This window comes from Microcebus murinus, chromosome 1, assembly GCF_040939455.1.
Source record: "Microcebus murinus isolate Inina chromosome 1, M.murinus_Inina_mat1.0, whole genome shotgun sequence".
NCBI lineage: Eukaryota > Metazoa > Chordata > Mammalia > Primates > Cheirogaleidae > Microcebus > Microcebus murinus.
Genome location: NC_134104.1, coordinates 62327730 through 62348466, shown reverse-complemented (window position 1 = coordinate 62348466; position 20737 = coordinate 62327730). Strand labels below are relative to the sequence as shown.

Below are 20737 nucleotides of genomic sequence, written 5' to 3'. Positions count from 1 at the left end.
CAAAGGCACTGGGCTTACATGAAAGCTTTGCCATTGACTAACCGTGACCTCTAACACACTCCTTAACCTCTCCTGCCTTCAGTTCCCTTCTTTGTAGTCTGGAGTAATCAGGTTAGCTCACTCTGCTAAGATGAGACTTTGCATCTCGTCTTAACATAGAGTGCCTAGCACAGCTCCTCGTACACAAGAGATACTCAATAAATGGAACCAGATATTATTATTTTCTGGTGGATTATATGCCAACAAGACTCCTCAAAGTCCTCCAAGACCTCTGGGTCTTCAAGGCCCAGAAGAGCTGGGGCTACTATTTAGCAAGAAATAGCAACTCCAGCCACTTCCTATATAGCCTGGAGCCTTAGGGTCTTCCATGGATTTCTGGAGCCCACTCATGTGTGCAGTGCAAAGCTGTGGAGTCCTTGGAGGGGGAGATGGAGGATGTTTGTCATCGGGGACACCTGAGTGAGGACCTCAACTCTCAGCTGGCTGCGGGAAAGGCTCTCTGCCTGAATGCCCAGAGAACTTGTCCCTGAAAGAGGCAGCCCACAGCTTTTGGTCACTCTGTGTTCATGGGAGACAAATATATACTAGAAGCTTCCCTTCCCCAGCTCCCATCCTAGATTGCGGAGCCAGGGAGGAAAGAGTGAACCATGGGAAAGATTTTCCCCATGAGCTCAGAGTGTCCTGGGAGCACAAACATTCCAAAGTTAAACAGGTAGAATGAGAATGCCCCATGGCACCTGTCCGCAGTTTCCCTACATGATCCAGGTCTGGGGCAGCTGGTGGGTGCTAGCAGCTACAAGGCGGTAGGGGGCGGGGGTCGCATCACACCTCGTGTCTCCTGCTTCCCTCCGCCAGATTCACCCTGGCCCCAGATTTTGTCACACCACCATAAGAACAATTAGGAGAGGGACAAAAAGAACCATGCTGGGGGAGAGAGAGGGCTCGCCTCATCTCCCAGGGCAGAGATCAAAGACGCCCTGCGTCTCCCCCCGCAGCCCCGCTGGCCGCCTGTCGCACACAGACCGCGGCCCACGCGCATGTGCCGGCGCGCACCGCGGCGATCTGCACGCGCACGCGGGCACGCCCGTCTGGAGCGCCTCGTGCCGACACCCCCGCGCCACCCCGCCGCCCAGGGCCCCGCCGCTCACTCTCCTTCTTCATGCCACTCTCCAGGCACTTGCGCAGGCGGCAGGCCTGGCACTGCCTCCGGGTCTTGCGGGTGATTTCGCAGGCGCCCTTCCGGAAGGGGCACCTCAGCCGGGCGTTGCGTTTCATGGCCCTCCTGTAAGAGAACGGGGAGCAGAAGGGGGGCTGCGTCGCACTCGGGCTCCCGGCCGGGGCTCCAGGCCACACCCACCTCTGTCCCCAGCCCCTCCTGGACCAGTGCCCCGCCCTCCCTCCCCTCCGGATCTGAGCCGGTTAGCCTCGGCGGGAAGGGTACAGGTGGGGGCTCCGCCAGCTCGAGTTTACGGGGCGTCCCTAGGGGAGGCAGAGCAGGAACTGGGAGCTCTCCGCAGGCACCTGCCGCCGTCGGCCACTCTCTGGGACACTCCAGGCCCAGCCCCAGTGCCTCCCCCTCTCCCCTTCCTCACATCCTTGTTACCAGGGATGTTTCCATGGAGATGGGCCTCTCTGGGGTTTCTCCTCCTTGGAAGAGGGAGCCAGAGGAAACCTGACCTCAGAGTAAGGAACAGAAGCAGCCCCCTCCCTTCCGCAGCTCCCATCCTAGATTGGGAAGCCGGGGAGTGGTGGCTGAGCTGTGGGGCAGCTTTTCTCCCTCATGGGAAATGGCTTCCCCATTGGAGGGCGGATTCCCTCGCTGACCTTGGGGGCGAGGAGGTTCAACGCCCTGTAACACGGGAGCCTGCGGCACCGCATCGCAGGCCGTGCACGGACGCCGCGCCAGGGGAGGCTCGGGGTAGACGCCCTTTGTAGACTCCGCCCAGCCACCCGCTTCCCGCAGCCCAGACACCCTGATTTCCCACAAAGACCCAGCCAGGGTGGTTAAAAAAAAATTTTTTAAAAAGTTAAAAAAAAAAAAAAAAAAGACCCAGCCAGTGCAGCCTTAACTTCATTTCCCCCACCTCCACAGCTGGAAGGGAAGAAAGAAATTCCCCCATGGCTCTGGCCATAGCTCTGGTCCAGAGTGGAAAATGAGGGAAAGCTGGGAATGGCCAGGCGGGGCTGCAGAGAGGTCCCTGAAGGCATCGCGTCCCTGGGAGGCTGAGCCACGCTCATATGACCCCTGCAGGTTTGAGCTTGGGGGCCTGAAGCCTCGGGCCAGTGACCAGCCTACATGCATGTTCTTCACAGACACCATTCCTGCCTCTTCCTTCCCTGCTGGCCCAGTTAAAAGACCCCTGATGCTACTCCGAAGTCCACCCAGAATGGGTAAAAGGGGAAACCAGGGATCACATTTATTAAAGGCATGCTACGTGTCAGATGCTGGGCTAGATACTTTGCAGAGCTTTGCAAACTTCGTTCTCAGAACCCTATGAATTCATCATGTCATCTGCCTGATGAGGGAGACTGAGGCTTTGAGAATATAGTTCCCCAACTGTTCTCCAGGTAAAAGATAAGCTGAAATGTGAATCCAGGTCTGCCTGATACGAGAATCCAAGCTCTTAGCCACTACAACATGTTGCCTTCTGGGATCCTGGGAATAGCACCCAAATGGGCAGGGGAGAGCAGAGGACTCCCGCACCCCAAGGCAGTAACACACGGCTGCTGCTGGGACAGCCAATCCTGTGGCCTCTTCCGTGTTGGCCGAATCCAGATCTGGTACAGATGTCCACCCTCTTCCCTGCGGCCATGTGGCATGTGCCCAGCTCTGGTATCTATCTGGTGCTCTTTGGTACTGACTAGTTGAGGAGTAGGCTGGGTCCCCGCTTATCGCCAATGTTTCCTGACGGAGTCTTCCAGGAAAGGTTCCCTTCCTCTTGGAGCGAGGAAAAGATGTGCCTTTTTGTTCCTTCACTGAACATCATGGTGACTGCCTGGGACCCCTGGCACCATGCTTGCCCAAGGGGAGACAGACTGAAATCAGAGCTCTCAGGTAGGACGGCTGAAGAGGAAACTGGAAAGAATGGAGCTGCTGAACTCACCAACCTGGCAGCCTTCAGACTTCTCCTTGGGAGATGTAATATGTTTTCCTTATTGTCAAACCAGTCTGAGTCAGTGTCCTGTGACTTGTAACTGGATGCAGCCTGACACCGCTGCCCTGTCTTGCCTCTCTTATAACGGAAGACCATTTCCAACACAGATGTCCGTTTCTCCCTGGAACAAGACGCCTTTGGATCTGCCCATTTTTATTTGAATGTCCAGCCACTCAGGCTGGCTGTCCTGAAAATGCACACAGGTCCCAAGCGTGGCCCCTGAGGCAGGAGCTGCTCCTTGCATACCCATCCCTTCCTGAGGGCCCCTGGGAGCGCTTCCTCACGCATCCCTCCTTTTTTGGTCCGCTTCTCTTCCTCTTGGTCTGAGCCCTGTGCCAAGGGTAGCCTTGCTGAGCTGGCTTTGCTCTGTCTCTTCAGCTGGACAACACGAGCCCCTCCATCCAGGGCTGCCCTGCTGTAAGCTGGGACATTTTAGTCCTTACTTTTTTGGTCCTCCCTGTTTGTCTGTTTCTAGGTGAGCTTGTTTTGTTATATTTTTTTATATTATGCCATTCTTTACTTAAAAACAACCCCATGAGACTGATTTGAACACTTACATTTTGGATTTTCAAAGTCTTTACTCTTTTACTGACTGATCCTCCATTTTATTCAAGAAGATATGGAGAAACCAGGGGATGGCTTAATGGGGGGCGTGGGGAACTTCCTAGATGGAGCAGGAAGACAGAAGAGGAAGGACTCCTCCGAGATATTAGTGGCTCCCTTGAGACTCATTAGGAGGCCTTTGGATGGGCCAGGTCTGGAGCTGGAGGACAGGCAAGCTGAAGCCCTGAGAGGATACCCAGGAGCTAATGGCAGGCCCTAGATAGGTGTGACCTACGGTGTCAGTGGTGGCAAGGGGGGCAAAGATGGGTGGGTTACTCTACCTGAAAAAGCCCTTGCATCCTTCGCATGTCATGACATTGAAGTGATAACCAGTGGCCTTGTCCCCACACACACGGCAGATTTGGGGATCCCCATTTTCCTCCTCTGCATTGACGGTGGGCTTTCCGGTGACGGAGTCTGCTTCACAGCGCACAAGGTCAGCATGGTCCCAGCTGTCTTCAGGTCTCACCTCCAGGTTTGCTTCTGGGCCTTTTGGACTAGAAGTGAGAAAAACACAGGGGCTGAAAGGGGTGGACAGTGATGTGCTGAGGCTGCAGAAGGAACACACTGTCCCTTCTGTGTGTCACTCACACTTGGGCCTGTGTACACAGGAACTGACCTCTCATGGAATAAAATGTGGGTGGGGAGTCACAGTGATATAAAGGGAGATGTAACCGTGGCATTTTGTGTCTAACCACAGAGCTCTGGAGTAGATGATGTGAACGAGAACATGGAAGAGGGAAGGGAAAGGGGGAGGGGGACGTGAGAAGAAAAGAGCAAAGGCTGTCTGAGTTGGATCACGGAGGTCACACTTGAGTGGACTGAGGTCAAGAGGCCACGAGCTAGTCAAAGTCCTGCACAGGGAGCAGCTCGTGGGAAGATGACTTGTCAAGGTGATGTCTGGGATTGGAGATATCCAAGGAAGATGATCCTTCAGGTATGATGTGGCCCAAGCTCCCAGAGAGAGCTGGAAGGGCTGGGCAGAAAAAGGTTTTCAGTTGAGCAACCAACAAATGCGGAGAGAGTGAGGGTGTAGCCAGGATCATGATATAGGAGGAAGGTGGCAATGTCCCGGCAGAGCCAGAGTGGAAGTGGATATCGAAAACCTTGTGCCTGTTAATAGAGCTGTCCTCACAATGACCTCCCCAGCCAAATTTCACCTTGTGAGCGTAGCTTAAATTCTACTTGGAACAGGCACCGAGGATGGTGAGTAGAAATCAGGGACTGTCCTGTTCATTACTCTCCCCAAAAGTCTCTCTAAGCTCTGATTACCAAGGGCGACCACACGACGATGACATTACCTTTCTAAAACCAAATTAGAAGTTTCAGTAAAGTTTCAACACACAAATATCTGTTTCCAACATCATGACAGATGATACCTTACCATTTTACCTGTAAGGGTAAATAAGAAATTAATCTATCCCTCACCCTGGCCCTCCAGAAAATTGTGAATAAAATAGGTTGACTGTAAACTTGAATTGAACAGGCATGGGGGGAAATTTCCCCTGATTTTTCAATTAATAATCCTGTCCTCATGTAGGCTTGCAGACAAAATGTATACTTTGGGTGTTCACAAAAACCTCAAGCTGAGAATTTGATTTAAAGTGCTCTTAGGTTGGTATTTCTCCCAGACACCCACAAAAGCAGATGAGAATCCTCCTTTTTGGAGAAAGTCCAGAAACACATTTCCAAGGAATATGAAAAAAACCTCACAAATCATGAATCAAAGACAAACACAGCACCATGAATAAGAGTCAGCAAAAATAACTCAGAATTAGACATCGAAAGACTCCCTGAATTATCAAATGCAGAATATGTTTAAATAAGTAGCACAAGAGGTTGAAGACATAAGAACAAAAGACCATAAAACTGACCAGTCAGATTTGAAAAATGAATAAAAAATTTACTATAAACTCTTAGCAAACAATGATAATATAAACCAATAATAAAAATGTCTTGGGAGTTAGAAAAAGAAAAATAATAGTAAAATATGCAACAATATATAAGTCCAGAGGTAGATGATCATAGTGAAAGTTTTCTAAGGTTCTATATCATTGAGGAAAGAAAAAGATAGTAAATAACTTAGATTTTGAGTAGTAAAGTATGCTTGTTAAAATGTCCAGGGTAACCACTAAACTTGTGGAAAGAAAATGCATGATTTGGAAGCTAATGGAAAGGAAAAAAATAGAATGAAAAAAAGTCCAAAAGGAGGCAACTAGAGAGATAAAGAGAAATAAAAGAATGAGACAAATAGCACAAAATGAATGGCAGAAATACCAAAGATATTGATTGTTAAATGTAAATGTATTAAATGTTCCCATTAAAAGACACTGAGAAAAATGGTTTCAGTAGATGGCTAGGGCAATCTAACATTCAGAATTAATATTTGGGGGCTCATTTTGTATTGGAGAATAAGAAATGGAGCAGACACCAAAATGGTAACTAAAAACTATTGACACCCACATTGTTTCAAGTCCGGGACTCATTGTCTTACTCCACTTGGGCTGCTATAACAAAGTACCATAAACGAAGTGGCTTATAAACAACAGATATTTATTTCTTATAGTTCTGGAGACTGGAAGTCCCAGGTTAAGACACCAGCAGATTTGATATCTAGAGAGGGCCGGCTCCCTGGTTCATCTACGGCACTTCCTTGCTGTGTCCTCACACAGTATCAGGGGCTAGCGAGCACTTTGGGATCTCTTTTGTAAGGGCACCGACTCCACCATGAGGGCCCCACCCTCTTGATCTAATCAGTTCCCAAAGTCCCCAGTTAGGTTGGTATTTCTCCCAGACACCCACAAAAGCAGATGTGAATCCTCCTTTTTTGGAGGAAGTCACTTTCTACTTTCTTTCTAAGCACAATTACACATAATTTCCAAGGAAACTATGCTTGGAATGCATTAGGCAATGCTAATGCTATTGCCTTGCAGGTGAGGATTTCAACATAGGAATTTGAGGGATACATAAACATTCAAAACACAGCACTCATTGATTCCTCATAACAATTATCATGGCATTTATTATTTTGCTCAATGAATATGTGTTGAGCATCTACTACATATCAGATATCCTGTTATGTATGGGTCCTTTTTCAGGTTCTATATAACCTGGAGATCAATCACTCTTTTGGCAAAAATCCAGGGCTTTTTTACCCCACCCCCCACCCCGGGCTATTCACAGACAAAAAGTTTTCAAAACTCAGAGGGTGTCACAGGTAGAAAAACTTTTATTAGCAGGGTAGTATTTCAGAGTGTATATTGGAGGAGACCATCCTTCCTTAAGTTTTCAGCATCATTGGGAGCCATGAGGGACAGTAGCATCTGGGGCTGTGGAGACAGTTGATAAAATTCTTCATGTAAATTATGAACTTTGGATGCTAGAAGATGGTGAGATGGAGATTCCTCAGCAATAAATATAAATGCCATTCCCCAGAAGAGAGGTGATAATTGCATCATGACTACCTGAATCACAGGAGAAGCCCAACAGATGATGTAAAGCAAGATAAAAGAAATGTCACCAAAGGACTAGAGGAAAGACATTTACCTAAACCGTATCTAATTAACACTTTCCCCAATTCCTTAATGAGATATGAAAATTAATGCCAGAATCTCACTCCATAGTATTTGTATAACTTTTGTTCTGCTTTGTCTAAGTTTACTGTTAAATAAGCACTCTAGCACATTCTGTACTTCAATCTCTCATATCCTTATGAAGCCCCAGTTAGAGAGCCCATGAGAGCTGTTCTCCAAAGACGGCCCCCACTGACCCATGTGGCCCAAGATTCACACCCTTATGCATTCCCCTCTGTGATGAATCTAGGATGATCTGTGACTTGCTTTAACCAACTGAATGTGGGGAAGTGGCAGTTCTGGGCCTAAGCCACAAGAAGCCTGGTAGCTTCTGTGTTTGCCCTTTGGAGAGCGCTAAGACACCATGTAAGAAAGTCTGGCTGATCTGAGATCACCCAGATGAGAGAGGCTCAAGCTACTCCAGCCTCCCAGCTCTCCCCACCAAACTGCAGACATGGAGTGAGCCCTCTTGGACTTCTCAGCCCTCCTAAGCCTCCAGATGACTGCAGCCTGAGCAAAGGTTATGTGCTGCAGAAGAACTCCTTAGCTGAGCCCAGTCAACACAGAAAAATCATGTCAGAAAATGAAATGGTTGGTTTAATCCAGTAAATTTAGGGGAGATTTGCTAGACAGCAAGAGATGGTGGAAACAGAACCCCTGGAGTTTCGTTAGAAATGGCTCTGAACTGGGAGAGTGGGAGAGCAGCCGGCACCTTGCTTCTATGCAGCTCTTACATCTGTCTTCCTTCCAGAGTGGTGCCCTGTAGGCAGGAAGATGGCAGCGACTAGGTGTCTGGTATGTGCCAACCATGTCTCCCTTTCATGCGAATTTAATGAGACCAATTAGAGGTGTACTTTTAATTGAATACAGCTGTGTTTGCTTCTAAAGGTTGCACCTGCTCCTCACTGTGCTTAGTAATCTGTGAAATCTAGCCTGAAGAGGGTTGAAATGGTTGGCTCTTGTGCTCAGTGAAAGTAAAACACTTTTTCAGCCGGGCCTTTGCAAAAATAAGTAATTGTAAAATCTAGCATTTGGGATGAATACCAAAGCTAGGATTGTGTTCTCAGCAAGGAAGAACATAACTCATTTGTTCAATAAATGAATGAATAAATCAATGAATTTAGTGTTGCTACATGACTAAAATCACTGAATTGCTGAGGCACTATCAGGCTGCCTTGAGCGCACACCCCCCTCTCCCCCTCGCATGAGTGATGCTTTGACATTGCTTAGCTAGTAAGAGGTGGAGACAGAATTTGGACCCAGGTCAGTCTCACTCCAAAACCTGTGTTCTTTTTTTTTTTTTTTTTTGTTATTTTTAGACTGAATGGGTCTGTGGAAACCTGTGTTCTTAATTCAACATTATGCTGCATCCTTCACAAGATTTATTTTCAAATGTATGAACCATTTATCAAACCTCCTTCCTTTCTGTGACTGCCTGCAAACTTTTCCCTAGGTGGTTCATTTCAGAGTCCCTCATCATGCCACTCCTTGGATGAAGCCTTCTGTTCCTAGGCAGGAAGTGATCCCCAAACATCCTCAGCCCTTGGCATTTCAATTCTGGTTATAGCAGAAAGGACCAAGGAACTTTGCCGTCACTCTGGCCACACCCAGAGGCATCTTGTCCCACACCCTCTGAAGGGCTGCAGGTCCTCCCTTTCAGTCAGAGAAAAGTTTGACCAGTTGCAGGGAAGTTTCCTCTGTATGCCACACCCTTGGCTTTCTAAGCACTGGCTGATGCAAGCAGGTGACCAAAGGACCTGTGGTCTTCCTGGGGCTGATGCCCCCTGTGATATGCTCAGTCTTTGTATTTTAATCAGTGTTTACTTTGGGGGCTTTTGTTTGTTTTTCTCACCATCTGGCCTTTTTGCTAAAACCAGCTTTGGCTTAGTCACAAGCCTCCTTTGAAAAGGACTACTCGTTCAGGAATGTCCCTGGACCCCAAGATGGTTAAGATTGCTGAAGGCTCAGTGCTCTGTGTGTGCTGCAGTGGCCTTACCGGGCTGATGTGTGTTTGTAAATTCGGAACCTCTTAGCCACATTTAAATAATATCATCAAATATGTTTGGAGTAAAGTAAGAGCAATGAACATTCTTAATGGAACAAATTAGGGTTCAGTGTAGATAGCTTTTTACCAAATTTGGAGGAGAATATTGGGGATCAACTCATTGCAAATATAACCTATGTGGCATGGAGAAAATGTGTGTTGAGAGGCCTGGAGAGAACCCCAAAGAGAGAGGCAGCGTCATTTTCCTATTTGCAGAGTGTTTTTCTTCCTACCTGTATGCTGGATACTCATAACAACATACCGTACCATATCTTTTCAGATTAAAAAACAAACAACAAACAACCTCTTTTAAACCAAGAGGTATAAACAAGAAACTAAAAACTTTTAAAAGCCAAAAATATAATGATTCTTTTTAATGTAATAAAGACAATCTGTCTCACCAGTAGCCAGCAACACTAGAAGAAGCACTAGACTTGTCTTCAATAAAATCAAGTGGAAAATAAAATGTCAGCTGTACTAGTGTTAGTAATGATTGGGTAGTTTTGCTAATGTAATAAGACATGAAACAAAAAACAAGATATAACTTATTAACTCTTACAAAGCAGGCAAATTTAATATTATTTAGAAACCCTAAGAAAACTAGCTGAAAATTCTGAAAATTACTTATTACTTATATGTATTTTTTTGATTAGAAAGATGGAGCATTTTCTAATCTGTAAATCATTGCATTTCATTTTATCATAAATTGTCTGACCATCCTTTTGACTTTATGTTTGCTATAAACTTTTCCTCCAATTTTATGTGTGCCTCTTATTTCCATTTCTGTTGTTTTTGTTGGACAATTTTTAAATTTTTCTGTATTTGAATGTATCATTCTTTGCTTTTATGATAAATATATAAATATATAAAAATGTATACATATTTTTATATATTAAATATAAAAATATATATAAAAATAAATATATAAAAATCAGTAGTTTCCTTTTATATCATCAATAAATGATCATAATATGAGTGTAAAAGGGCCATATAGGCCAGGCATGGTGGCTCACGCCTGTAATCCTAGCACTCTGGGAGGCCGAGGCGGGAGGATCGTCAAGGTCAGGAGTTCGAAACCAGCCTGAGTAAGAGCAAGACCCTATCTCTACTAAAAATAGAAAGAAATTAATTGGCCAACTAAAACTATATAGAAAAAATTAGCTGGGCATGGTGGTGCATGCCTGTAGTTGCAGCTACTCGGGAGGCTGAGGCAGGAGGATCGCTTGAGCCCAGGAGTTTGAAGTTGCTGTGAGCTAGGCTGATGCCATGGCACTATAGCCCAGGCAACAAAGTGAGACTCTGTCTCAAAAAAAAAGGGGGGGGGTCCATATAATATAGGAACAAAAACAAATCCCCAGGAATTTTAACAAGAAATATTAATACATGAATGGGGAATAAAACAAAATTCAAATACTCTGAAGGATATAAATGGAATGAGATCATTAAGATTTAGTATTGGAAAGATGCCCAATTTTCACAAATTAATTTGTAAGATTGATGTAATTCTAATAAAATTTCAATTTTTTTTTACAATCTAGAAAAAGCAGGTCTTTTTTTGGGAGAGAAATAAGCAAGAATAACTAAAATAATCTGTGAAAGAAGAAAAATGATGGGACTGGAGAGGAATTGTTCTACCAAACCATAAAATCTATCATGAATCTGCAATGTTTAAATTCATCGTTGCTGGCAAAAATATTGAAATAAAATAGAGAAAAATTGTCAATAAAAGAGAATATATGTGATAATATTTAATATATAATGAGTCAGTCATCAAAAACCAGTAAAAAGAAAAGAAATATTCAATACTTGGTGCTGAAATAATTAGTCTTTTATTTGAAGGAAAAAAAATCTATCTAAGTCTTAACTTCATGCATTCATCACAAGAAATCTCAGGAGAATTAAATGTAAAAGATAAAAACAAAACAAAAACAACTAAACACTAAAGAAAATGTCTGTGAATATCTATGTCTGAATGAACACATACTTTTTGATGTAAAAGTGATGGTAGAAATCATAAAAGCAAAGAATGATACATTCAAATACAGAAAAATTTAAAAATTGTCCAACAAAAACAACAGAAATGGAAATAAGAAGCACACATAAAATTGGAGGAAAAGTTTATAGCAAACATAAAGTCAAAAGGATGGTCAGACAATTTATGATAAAATGAAATCAATGATTTACAGATTAGAAAATGCTCCATCTTTCTAATCAAAAAAATACATATAACTAGCAACAATATATCTATATCAATTTCAGCTATCAAATCAATAAACATCTGACACACAAACAGACACTGAGTGTCCTCTGATGTGACGCAACAGGGAGAACACAGCACCACTTATGAATTACTCTTGGCCAAAGAATTGAGTGTGAATTAGATCAAGCTTTTGGGTCTAACTACCATATTACAAGGATACTGGGGATAGAGAAGCACTACATGATTCTTTGGACATATAATCAAATCCAGAGGTAAAAATTTTTATAGACAAAAGGCCAAGTTTACCTGACAAATAAATTACAAGAAGAAAAATGGGGTGGGAGAACCCTTATGGATAATATCCAAAAGCAATGTGTGGAATTTGTTTGGATCCTGACCCAAACAAGCCAGCAAAGTCATTTAAGAGTCAATTAGAGAAATTTGTACCTTCACTGAGTATTAAATTATATTCAGAAACAGTCAATGATTTTTAAAATTGTGGTTATGTTCTTAAAAATAGAGCCCTTGTCAATCCTTTCCTATATATTTATATATAGTGAAGTATTTATAGATAAAATGATATGATATCTGGGATTTGATTTTAAATAATCCAGTGAGAGTTTTGCTTCCAGGTAGAGTGCAGTGGTCGTGTGATGCAAATGTTTCTGCTGTAACACCTAGAAAAAGGTTGATTTATGACAAAAAATATCATCTTTTAAAAAGACATTGGAAAGCTATGACAGCAACAAAAACTGGACAAGCTAAAATTTCAGAGAGGGGAGAGCCCTTGAGACAGGAGTTCACCTCTACCTTCTCCTTGGGAGCATTCTCCAATTCTGGGCATGGGTAAAGATCAACTATGGCCCAGCAAAGGAACTCTCCTCTGGGAAAGAGAAACCAGTGAATGTTTAGTGTTTGTGTGGCACTGACATGAGGAATTAGAAACTAGAGAAGCCAGAAATGCATGGCCAGTTTTCCCCATGAGATATTTGTTAATGTCTAAGATGTGCAGAATCTGGGCTGGAAGCTTGTAAAAGGCACAGTGACCTTCCTCAATCAAGCAGCTCTTAAAAGACAAAGATCTCATCATAAGTAGATGAGCCTGCCTCAAAAACATGGCCATTCTCTCCCTCAGACAATTGGAAGATTTTGAAGCTGTATGGGACAGGATGCTAGAGAAAGAAGCTAGAAACCTGTACAGGGTAGAACTAAACCTCTTGCAATCTTTCGTGATGGAGGAGACAAACCATTCAGGCTCTCAATCAAAAGACTGAGAAGACCAGGCCTGAGGAACAGGCACAAAGCAGAGGTGAAATGAGTCTCACTAAAAGCACAATGCAGGCCGGGCGCGGTGGCTCACGCCTGTAATCCTAGCACTTTGGGAGGCCGAGGTGGGCGGATTGCTCAAGGTCAGAAGTTCAAAACCAGCCTGAGTGAGACCCTGTCTCTACTATAAAAAAATAGAAAGAAAATATAGAAAAAATTAGCCGGGCATGGTGGCACAAGCCTGTAGTCCCAGCTACTCAGGAGGCTGAGGCAGGAGGATTGCTTGAGCTCAGGAGCTTGAGGTTGCTGTGAGCTAGGCTGACGCCATGGCACTCACTCTAGCCTGGGCAACAAAGCGAGACTCTGTCTCAAAAAAAAAAAAAAAAAAGCACAATGCATCCCAGACCCAACTGGATCCTGAATTAAATTGAAATGGGGGCACAGAGGGAAAGGTGCTCTGATGGAAGGCACTATTTGGAACCTATGCAATTCTGTTATCACAATGTTTGGCTAACAATGAAAATTACTAAACATGGGAAGGGGAAGGAAAATGTCACCCATAATCAAGAAATAAAATAGACAATAAAAGAAGCAGGCCCCTAAAGGATCCAAATATTGAAGTCAGCAAAAACTTAAAAGTAACTATGATTAATAAAAAATAAATATAAGATGATATGGACAAAATGGATGAAGGCAAAAAAGTTTCAAAGAATAATTGCAATCTATGGAAAGTAAAAGACCCAGAATAGCCAAAATAATGTTGAAAGAGAACGAAATTAGAGGACTTATAGTTTGTTTTAAAACATACTACAAAGCTACAATATCCAAGATAATGTGGTATTAATATAAGATAGATATAGAGATTGATGGATCAGAATTGAGATTCAAGACATAAACCCTTACTGTCATTGTCAATTGATCTCTGCCAAATATGCAATGCTACTCAATGGATAAAAGAACAGGATTTTTAAAAATGGTGCTGGGAAAATTGGATATTTACATGCAAGAAGATTGATTTAAACCCTTATCTCTACCACACACAAAAATTTACTCAACATGGGTCATATTCCTAAATGTAAGAGCTAAAACTATAAAAATCTGAGAAGAAAACATAGAAGTAAAACTTCTTGACCTCACAAAGATTTCTTAGACATGACGCCAAAAGCATAAGCAATATGAGAAAAAATTGGTAAATTGAAATTTAAAATGGTTACACTTTATACACTGTTAAGAAAGTGAAAAGATGAGTCACAGACTGAGAGAAAATAGTTTTAAAACAATATATTCAATAAGGAGCTTGTATTCAGAATATATAAAGAATGCTTACAGCTCAATAATAAAAATATAATACAAATAACCCAATTTAAAAATGGGTCATAAATTTAATAGATAGTTCATCAAAGAAGCTATGAATGACCAATAAACACATGAAAATATGCTCAATAACATTAGTTATTAAAGAGATGCAAATTAAAACCACAAAGAAATACCTCTTACAACACGTATGAATGACTACAATAAAAAAGACAGATAATAAGTATTGGTGATGATATGGAGAAACTGAAATCTCATATACTGCTAGTAGTTAGGTAAAATGGTGCAGCCACTTAGGAAAGCAATTTTTCAGTTACTTAACATGTTAAACATGAATTTACCATATAACCCAGCAATTCCATTTCTACATACCTACCCAAAAGAAATGAAAACATATGCCCATACAAATGTTCCTAGTGGCATTATTCATAATAGCCCAAAACTGGATCCAAATGTCCATCAACTGGTTAATGGATAAATAAAATGAGGGACATGCATTGAATACTAATATACAATGGAATATTATTCAGCAGTTTAAAGGAATAAAATACTGCTACAGGCTAAAACATGGATTAATCATGAAAACATGAAAACATTATGCTAAGTATACCCCAAAGACCACATATTGTATGGCTCTACATATATGAAATGTCAAGGAAAGGCAAATCTGTAGAGAAAATAGATTAGTGGTTGCCTGTGGCTGAGGGTGAAATGGGGAATGGATGCAAATGGACATGAAGTTTTTTTTGGAGCATAGATGTATTCTAAAATTAGATTTTGATGATAGTTGTACAACTTTGAATATGCAATATATTAAAAATTATTAAATTGTTCACTTAAAATGATTGAATTTTATAATATATAAATTCTCTCTCAATGAAGTTATTTTTTAAAAGATTTGACTAGAAAAAAAAAGAATCAACTGGACATTCCAGAAATTAACAATATAGTATCTTAAATTAAGAACTCATTGGATCAGCAACAGACAGGAACAGTAAATTCAAAGTTAAGTCAACAGAAAATATATAAACTAAAGCACAGAAACAAGAAAAGCATTTTAAAAAGAACAGAGCATAAGAGACATGTGAGGCTCAGCCAAATGGTCTGACATACATGAGTAGCACAGAATGGAACAGAAGCAATATTTTATTTTTTATTTATTTTTTATTTATTTTATTTTTTTTTTAATTTAAGCCCAGGTCCTGAGGGAAAGAAGCAATATTTTAAACACACTGGCCAAGTATCTTGACACTAATGAAAGAAAGATTAAACACACACACACACATACACACAGTACAAAACTGCTGAAAATCAATGACAGAAAACAAATCTTGAAATATCCAGAAAAAACAAATTAACCTCAAAGAAACAAAAATAAGGCCGATGGCTGACTTTTTAGCCAAAATTGTGAAACAAAAAGACAATGGATCGGTATCTTTACTGCTAACCAAGAATTATGACACACAGTTTAATTATCCTTCTATAAAGGCAAAATAAAGACACTTTCAGACAAGCAAAGGCTGAAGAATTTGTTACCAGCAGACACTTGCATTATGAGTAACAGCAAAGGAGGTTATCCTGGATGAAGAAAAGTGATTTCAGAGCGAAGCATGGAATATTGCAAAGAAATGAAGAGACCTAAGAGGATAAATAATGTAGGTACATAGAAAACAATATTGAAGGTTTTAAACTACCATAATAATACTGTCATATATTGATATCTATTAGAAATATATATGCATGTATAAGTATGGGTAGATGTGTACATATAAAATGGAAATAGCGGTTAATTCTGGGGTGGGAGAGTTTTCATTTTCTCTTCTATAATTTTCCATATTTACCCAGCTTACCCTTCCCCTTTACAGTAAGACTTGGGTGACTAAAGGCCTGGAGGCTGACACCCCAGAGCACCAGTGCAACAGCCTTAAGTGGGGCGAACACAGCAGAAGAGCCGCGACACCTCCTGCCTGGCCAGCCGAGCTCTCCCATAAACAGGCTGTTCCTGCTGCCTCTTCGAGACTTCATTTCCATTCTGTGAAATGCTCATTTTCAGTTAAGATCTCCTGTGTTGTTGTTTTAGGAGAGTAGAGGCGTGCTCAGGACTTCAGAAGTCCATATTAACCTATGGCGATGAGAGGGGAGGGATACACACACACACACACACACACACACACACACACACACGCACGCGTATTTGTGCAGTTACTTCTTTTGCTAGAGGGCCTCAAATCCTGTCTTAAAAGGAGAAGGGACGTCTTCCATCAATGACACATGCATAAACATGGGAATGACTAATGTGACCAAACAGGACCCAGCTGGCCCATAGTCTCCTGGACGTCAGAGGATTTTGCCTTTTGCTCCCCGCTGCTGGACATGTAGTGGGTGTTGTCTCGCCCTCACTGTCAAGAGGCCAGGTCCCAGCCCCTGCCGCGGACATTGGACTAACTGGCCCTGCTCGCTAACTTCTCTGGTGCTCAGTGTTCTTGCAATAAAATGGGCGCTGCAGGAAGAGGCTGGCCTGGCTTGGGCGTGCAGGGGAAGAGGAGAGTGTGCTGGCACAGGGGGTGTTGCCACAGACGGACCCGGCAGGGCAAGAAGTGAAGGCAGAGGAGCGGGAGGAGCCACAGAAGCAGATACCACTCAGAAGGTGGCTGGGAGGGGACACCCCGGTGGAGGGCATGTCCTCCAGAGAAGACAAGTTTGGACTTGGGGAGAGAGACAGGAAGGAGGGTGGTGTGTCCAGAGATGATAACGGAAGGGAAGGGGGATTCTGAAGAAAATGTGCATTAAATTTCTGCTCCAGAGCGAGCAAGTGTCCCCAGGAGCAAGATGAGAGGACGGGGATGGTGTTGGGAGAGGAAGGAGGAGAAGGCAGACAAGGCTTGAGAGAATTCAGCACTGAAAAACGGAGCAAGGAAAGGAAGCAGAGCCGCCTTGAAGAATTAGAATGGGATAGAATCTGCTGTGTGGGCCGAGACAACAGAGAAGGACGGTGGGTCACAGGAAGCAGGGACTCTTGAGGTCACCTACCTTGGTGCCATATCAGGCTGAACGAGACTCTGCGTTAGTTCTGCGGACCTGGGGCTTCCTGACTGACAGGGAACGAGGCTGTGAGGTGAACGAGCACATTCAGCCTGAGTGTTTAAATGATCTGTGACGACGCAGCGATACAGGATAGATCATGACTACAAACCAGAAAAAAGCCACCAAGATGTGCAATTAGGCACGTTCCTCCCCCCACAGAAGGACACCATGGAAGGGGAGGGGACTAAAGGGAGGTGCTGGGAAGAGACTTTGTGCCTTGGGGGAAAGAGAGAGGGCTGGAAGTGATCAGCCTTTGGTGATTTGATCTTTGGAGTCAAATATTCAGAGACTCTGCACTAGAACATGGGTGAGCGCTACGAATACATTTGGGCCAACAGGCCAGGAACTGGGTATAGATGTGGGTCATTTTTAGTGTGAGAAAGAATAAAATGATCGGCAGAAGGTACCAGATGCTGCCTGTCAGGTTGGGAAGTTTGGTGGAGATGTAGAGTGAAGGAGAAAATCCCACTAGAGCAGGAAAAGCAAAAAGAAAGGGCATGATCTCCGGGAGAGAAGCCGCTGTCAGGGGAGGGTGGGACACATTGATAGCCTGAGACACAGAGAGAGAGAGAAAACTAAGGAAGTGAGACTGGGGGAGTATAGTTTAGAAAGAGCCAAGAAGCAAAGTAGGGGACCCGCCTCCACCCTTTTGAGGCCTGGGCAGCATTAAGAGGTGAGGGGAGCAGATTACCTGGGGCCCAGGGAGGGCAGGTGTCAGTGTGTTTCTTAAGGAACCAGCAGGAAACAGGAGGGAGGGCTGCCTGCCATGCCGAGGCAGCACAGAGAAAGACAGACAAGCTGCAGTGCTGTGGCCCTAAGCGAGGAGGGACAGCTGATGGGGAGAGCCGAAGCAGGGGACATGAAGTTCAGTTCACAGGGCAGTGGTGAAAGAGATCCCTTATCACACTCTCCTGTCCTGCCCTCTCCCGCCCCCACCCCCCGCGGGCACACAAAGCTTGTCTGTCATTAGGGCACGGACTGCCTGCACTGCACTTTGCCCTGGTAAGGGACTGTCTGGGGTCACAGGCAGGAGGGTCACTGAGACACTCGTAGGCTCCACTTCTGCCCTCTCCTGGCGCCCTTTCTGGCCTGTGCGCTGCCCAGGCCCAGCCGAGAGCCCCCTCCCCAGCTGGTGGAGTTTGAAAGAAAGATTTCATCCGGTGCTCAGTTTAGTCAATGGGTGAGAAGAGTTGTCAACTTACGTGGGGTCTGAAGCTTACATAGTTCCGGCCAAAAGAATACAAATTATGTACTAAAGAGAATATGTATTTGTAAGAAAGAATAAAAAAGAAATCAAAATAAATTACAAATATTAAAAAGAACAAGAAAGAAACATCACAAAATCCAGAAAAATAACATATAACATTTGAATTAATTAACTCCCTGGCATGCCGCTATAATATTTTCGATTGCGTCCTTGTAGCAGGCGAAGTAAGGGCTGCGAAGATGCCCGCACCCTACTGCCCGGAGCATGTGGCATGTTTCTGCACGTGGCAGGTGTGATGAGGAGCACGGCTGGAGATGGGAGAGCAGCCTGGGTGATCCAGGTGGGCTCCATCTGATCACAGGACTCTTAAAGCTGGAGAGACTTTGGTAGGGTTGGTGAGAGAAAGAGCTGTGATGTGGGAGAGGGTCGGATGCTAAGTTGCTGGCTTTGATGACAGAAGAAGGGGCCATGAGCAAGGGATGCAGTGGCATCTCCAAGCTGGGAGAGGCAAGGAAACTGATTCTCCCTCCAGAAGGAAGTCTATGAATCAATGGAATCAAGTCTCCACTGCTTGGGCAGGGCTGGGACGGCTTGGCTCGCAGTGGCCCTGTTCTGCCTCTCTGCCGACCTATAATTCTTTAATCTTGCCTGAGTGGCGGGGACTGTGGCTGCTCATTTTCCTTGTGGCAACCCTGAAGGGGGAAGAGTGGACTTTGGCTAGAAGAGAATGGGGTGGGCAGCAAGGTGGGAGTTTCAGTGAGATCTGATTTTGATAAAAGATCCATCAAATAACTTGTTTTGTTTTGTTTTGTTTTGTTTTGTTTTGTTTTGTTTTGTTTTTGAGTAAGGGTCTTGCTCTGTCATCCAGGCTAGAGTGAGGTGGCACGATTGTAGTTCACTGCAACCTAAATTGTCAGGGCTCAGGCTCCCGAGTAGCTGGGACTACAGGCGTGCACCATCACACCTGGCTCATTATTTTTATGTTTTATAGAGATCGGGTCTCGCTCTTGCTCAGGCTGATCTACAACTCCTGGGCTCAAGAAGCCATCCTCCTGCTTTGGCCTCCCAAAGTGCTGGGATTATAGGTGTGGTCCACCCCAACAAATAAAGACAGGGATCAAGGAATTGATTATTAAAGACAGGGATCAAGGAATTATTTTGATATAAAAAGGTATTACTTCCTCCTCTCCTGCATCAGAAACAGACAGGTGCATCACTTAAACTGCCAACATTTGTGAGGCAATTACACGAGGGGACACCTGGTGTTCTGTGTGAGCGTTCACAGCCTTCCACCTCTGTCCCTGTATCAGAAACTCTTAGAAACATTTGCGAGGGCTGACCTGGCAGGAGGAGGCCGCTATGGAGGCCTGCACCACCCACAGCTGCCCTAAGAGGGGCTCCTGGTTGGACTAAGCCCAGGTACCCAAACAAAGGGTCCATAGGCCTTCAGGGGCCTGTGAGGGGTGGTGTCATTGCTCTCCCTCTCAGGGACAAGTAATCCGCTGATTTGTTCAGGTCCTCTTCTGGAAAGTCCAGACGTCAGGCAAACAGACAGATCCAACTTAAAGGGCCTGCGGGCTGGACTGCTGCCTAGCAGGCTGCCATATTCAAAGGCACCAAAACATTACTAGAACAAACCAGAAATAAGGTGAATCATAGTTTCCTTTCCTACCAAGCAGTCATCACTCTGCGGTGAAGACTTAAAACGCTCCCTGGCAGTGCAGACTAGTCTCTGTAGACTCCCCCATCACACAGGGCGATGCCAGCAAACCACCACCCCTAAGGACAACCTGCTGAACGTGGCAGATGGAGCCAGAAAGAGAATAATATGCGGTGTAGGGCTGTTTACAGGGAATGAGTGGACTGTCTTATTATCTAAACACTTAACATGCCTTCTAACAAGTTGTGTGGTTTGGAAAATTGCACAGAGTAAATTATCTATTTTGACCATAAAGAACATGGTACACATTTTTTATTAAAAGAATATCACTTGCCAACAAGCAAATGAAAAGATGCTCAGCATCATTAATCATAAGGGAAATGCAAATTGAAACCACAATGAGATATCACCTTGCAAAAACAGAAAATAACAAGTGTTGGCAGGGACGTAGAGAAATTGGAACTCTGTGCTCAGCTGGTGGGAATGTAAAATGTGGTCACTATAGAAAACAGTATGGCAGTTCCTGAAAAAATTAAAAATAGAATTACCATATGATTGAGCAACCACTTCGGGGTATATAGCCAAAACAACTGACAGCAGGGACCTAGAGACATATTTGTACCTGTGTGTTT

The 20737-nt window shown here is 43.9% G+C and overlaps 1 protein-coding gene across 3 annotated transcripts in view; it reads right to left on the bottom strand.

Annotated features, from left to right (window-relative positions):
- NR1I2 (nuclear receptor subfamily 1 group I member 2) overlaps window positions 1-20737 on the bottom strand; it is a 34100-nt gene that overhangs the window by 5708 nt on the left and 7655 nt on the right. The window contains exons 1-3 of one of the 3 annotated variants that reach the window (XM_012780570.3): window positions 17930-18473; window positions 4040-4255; window positions 1149-1282 (exon numbers count right to left, since the gene is read on the bottom strand). In XM_012780570.3, coding sequence (XP_012636024.1) covers window positions 1149-1282; window positions 4040-4071 — 166 coding nt within the window. In that variant the 5' untranslated portion in view covers window positions 4072-4255; window positions 17930-18473. Of the gene's footprint in view, window positions 1-1148; window positions 1283-4039; window positions 4256-17184; window positions 17413-17929; window positions 18474-20737 lie in introns of those variants that run through there. The other 2 variants (XM_012780568.3, XM_076001792.1) reach the window with 2 other exon arrangements.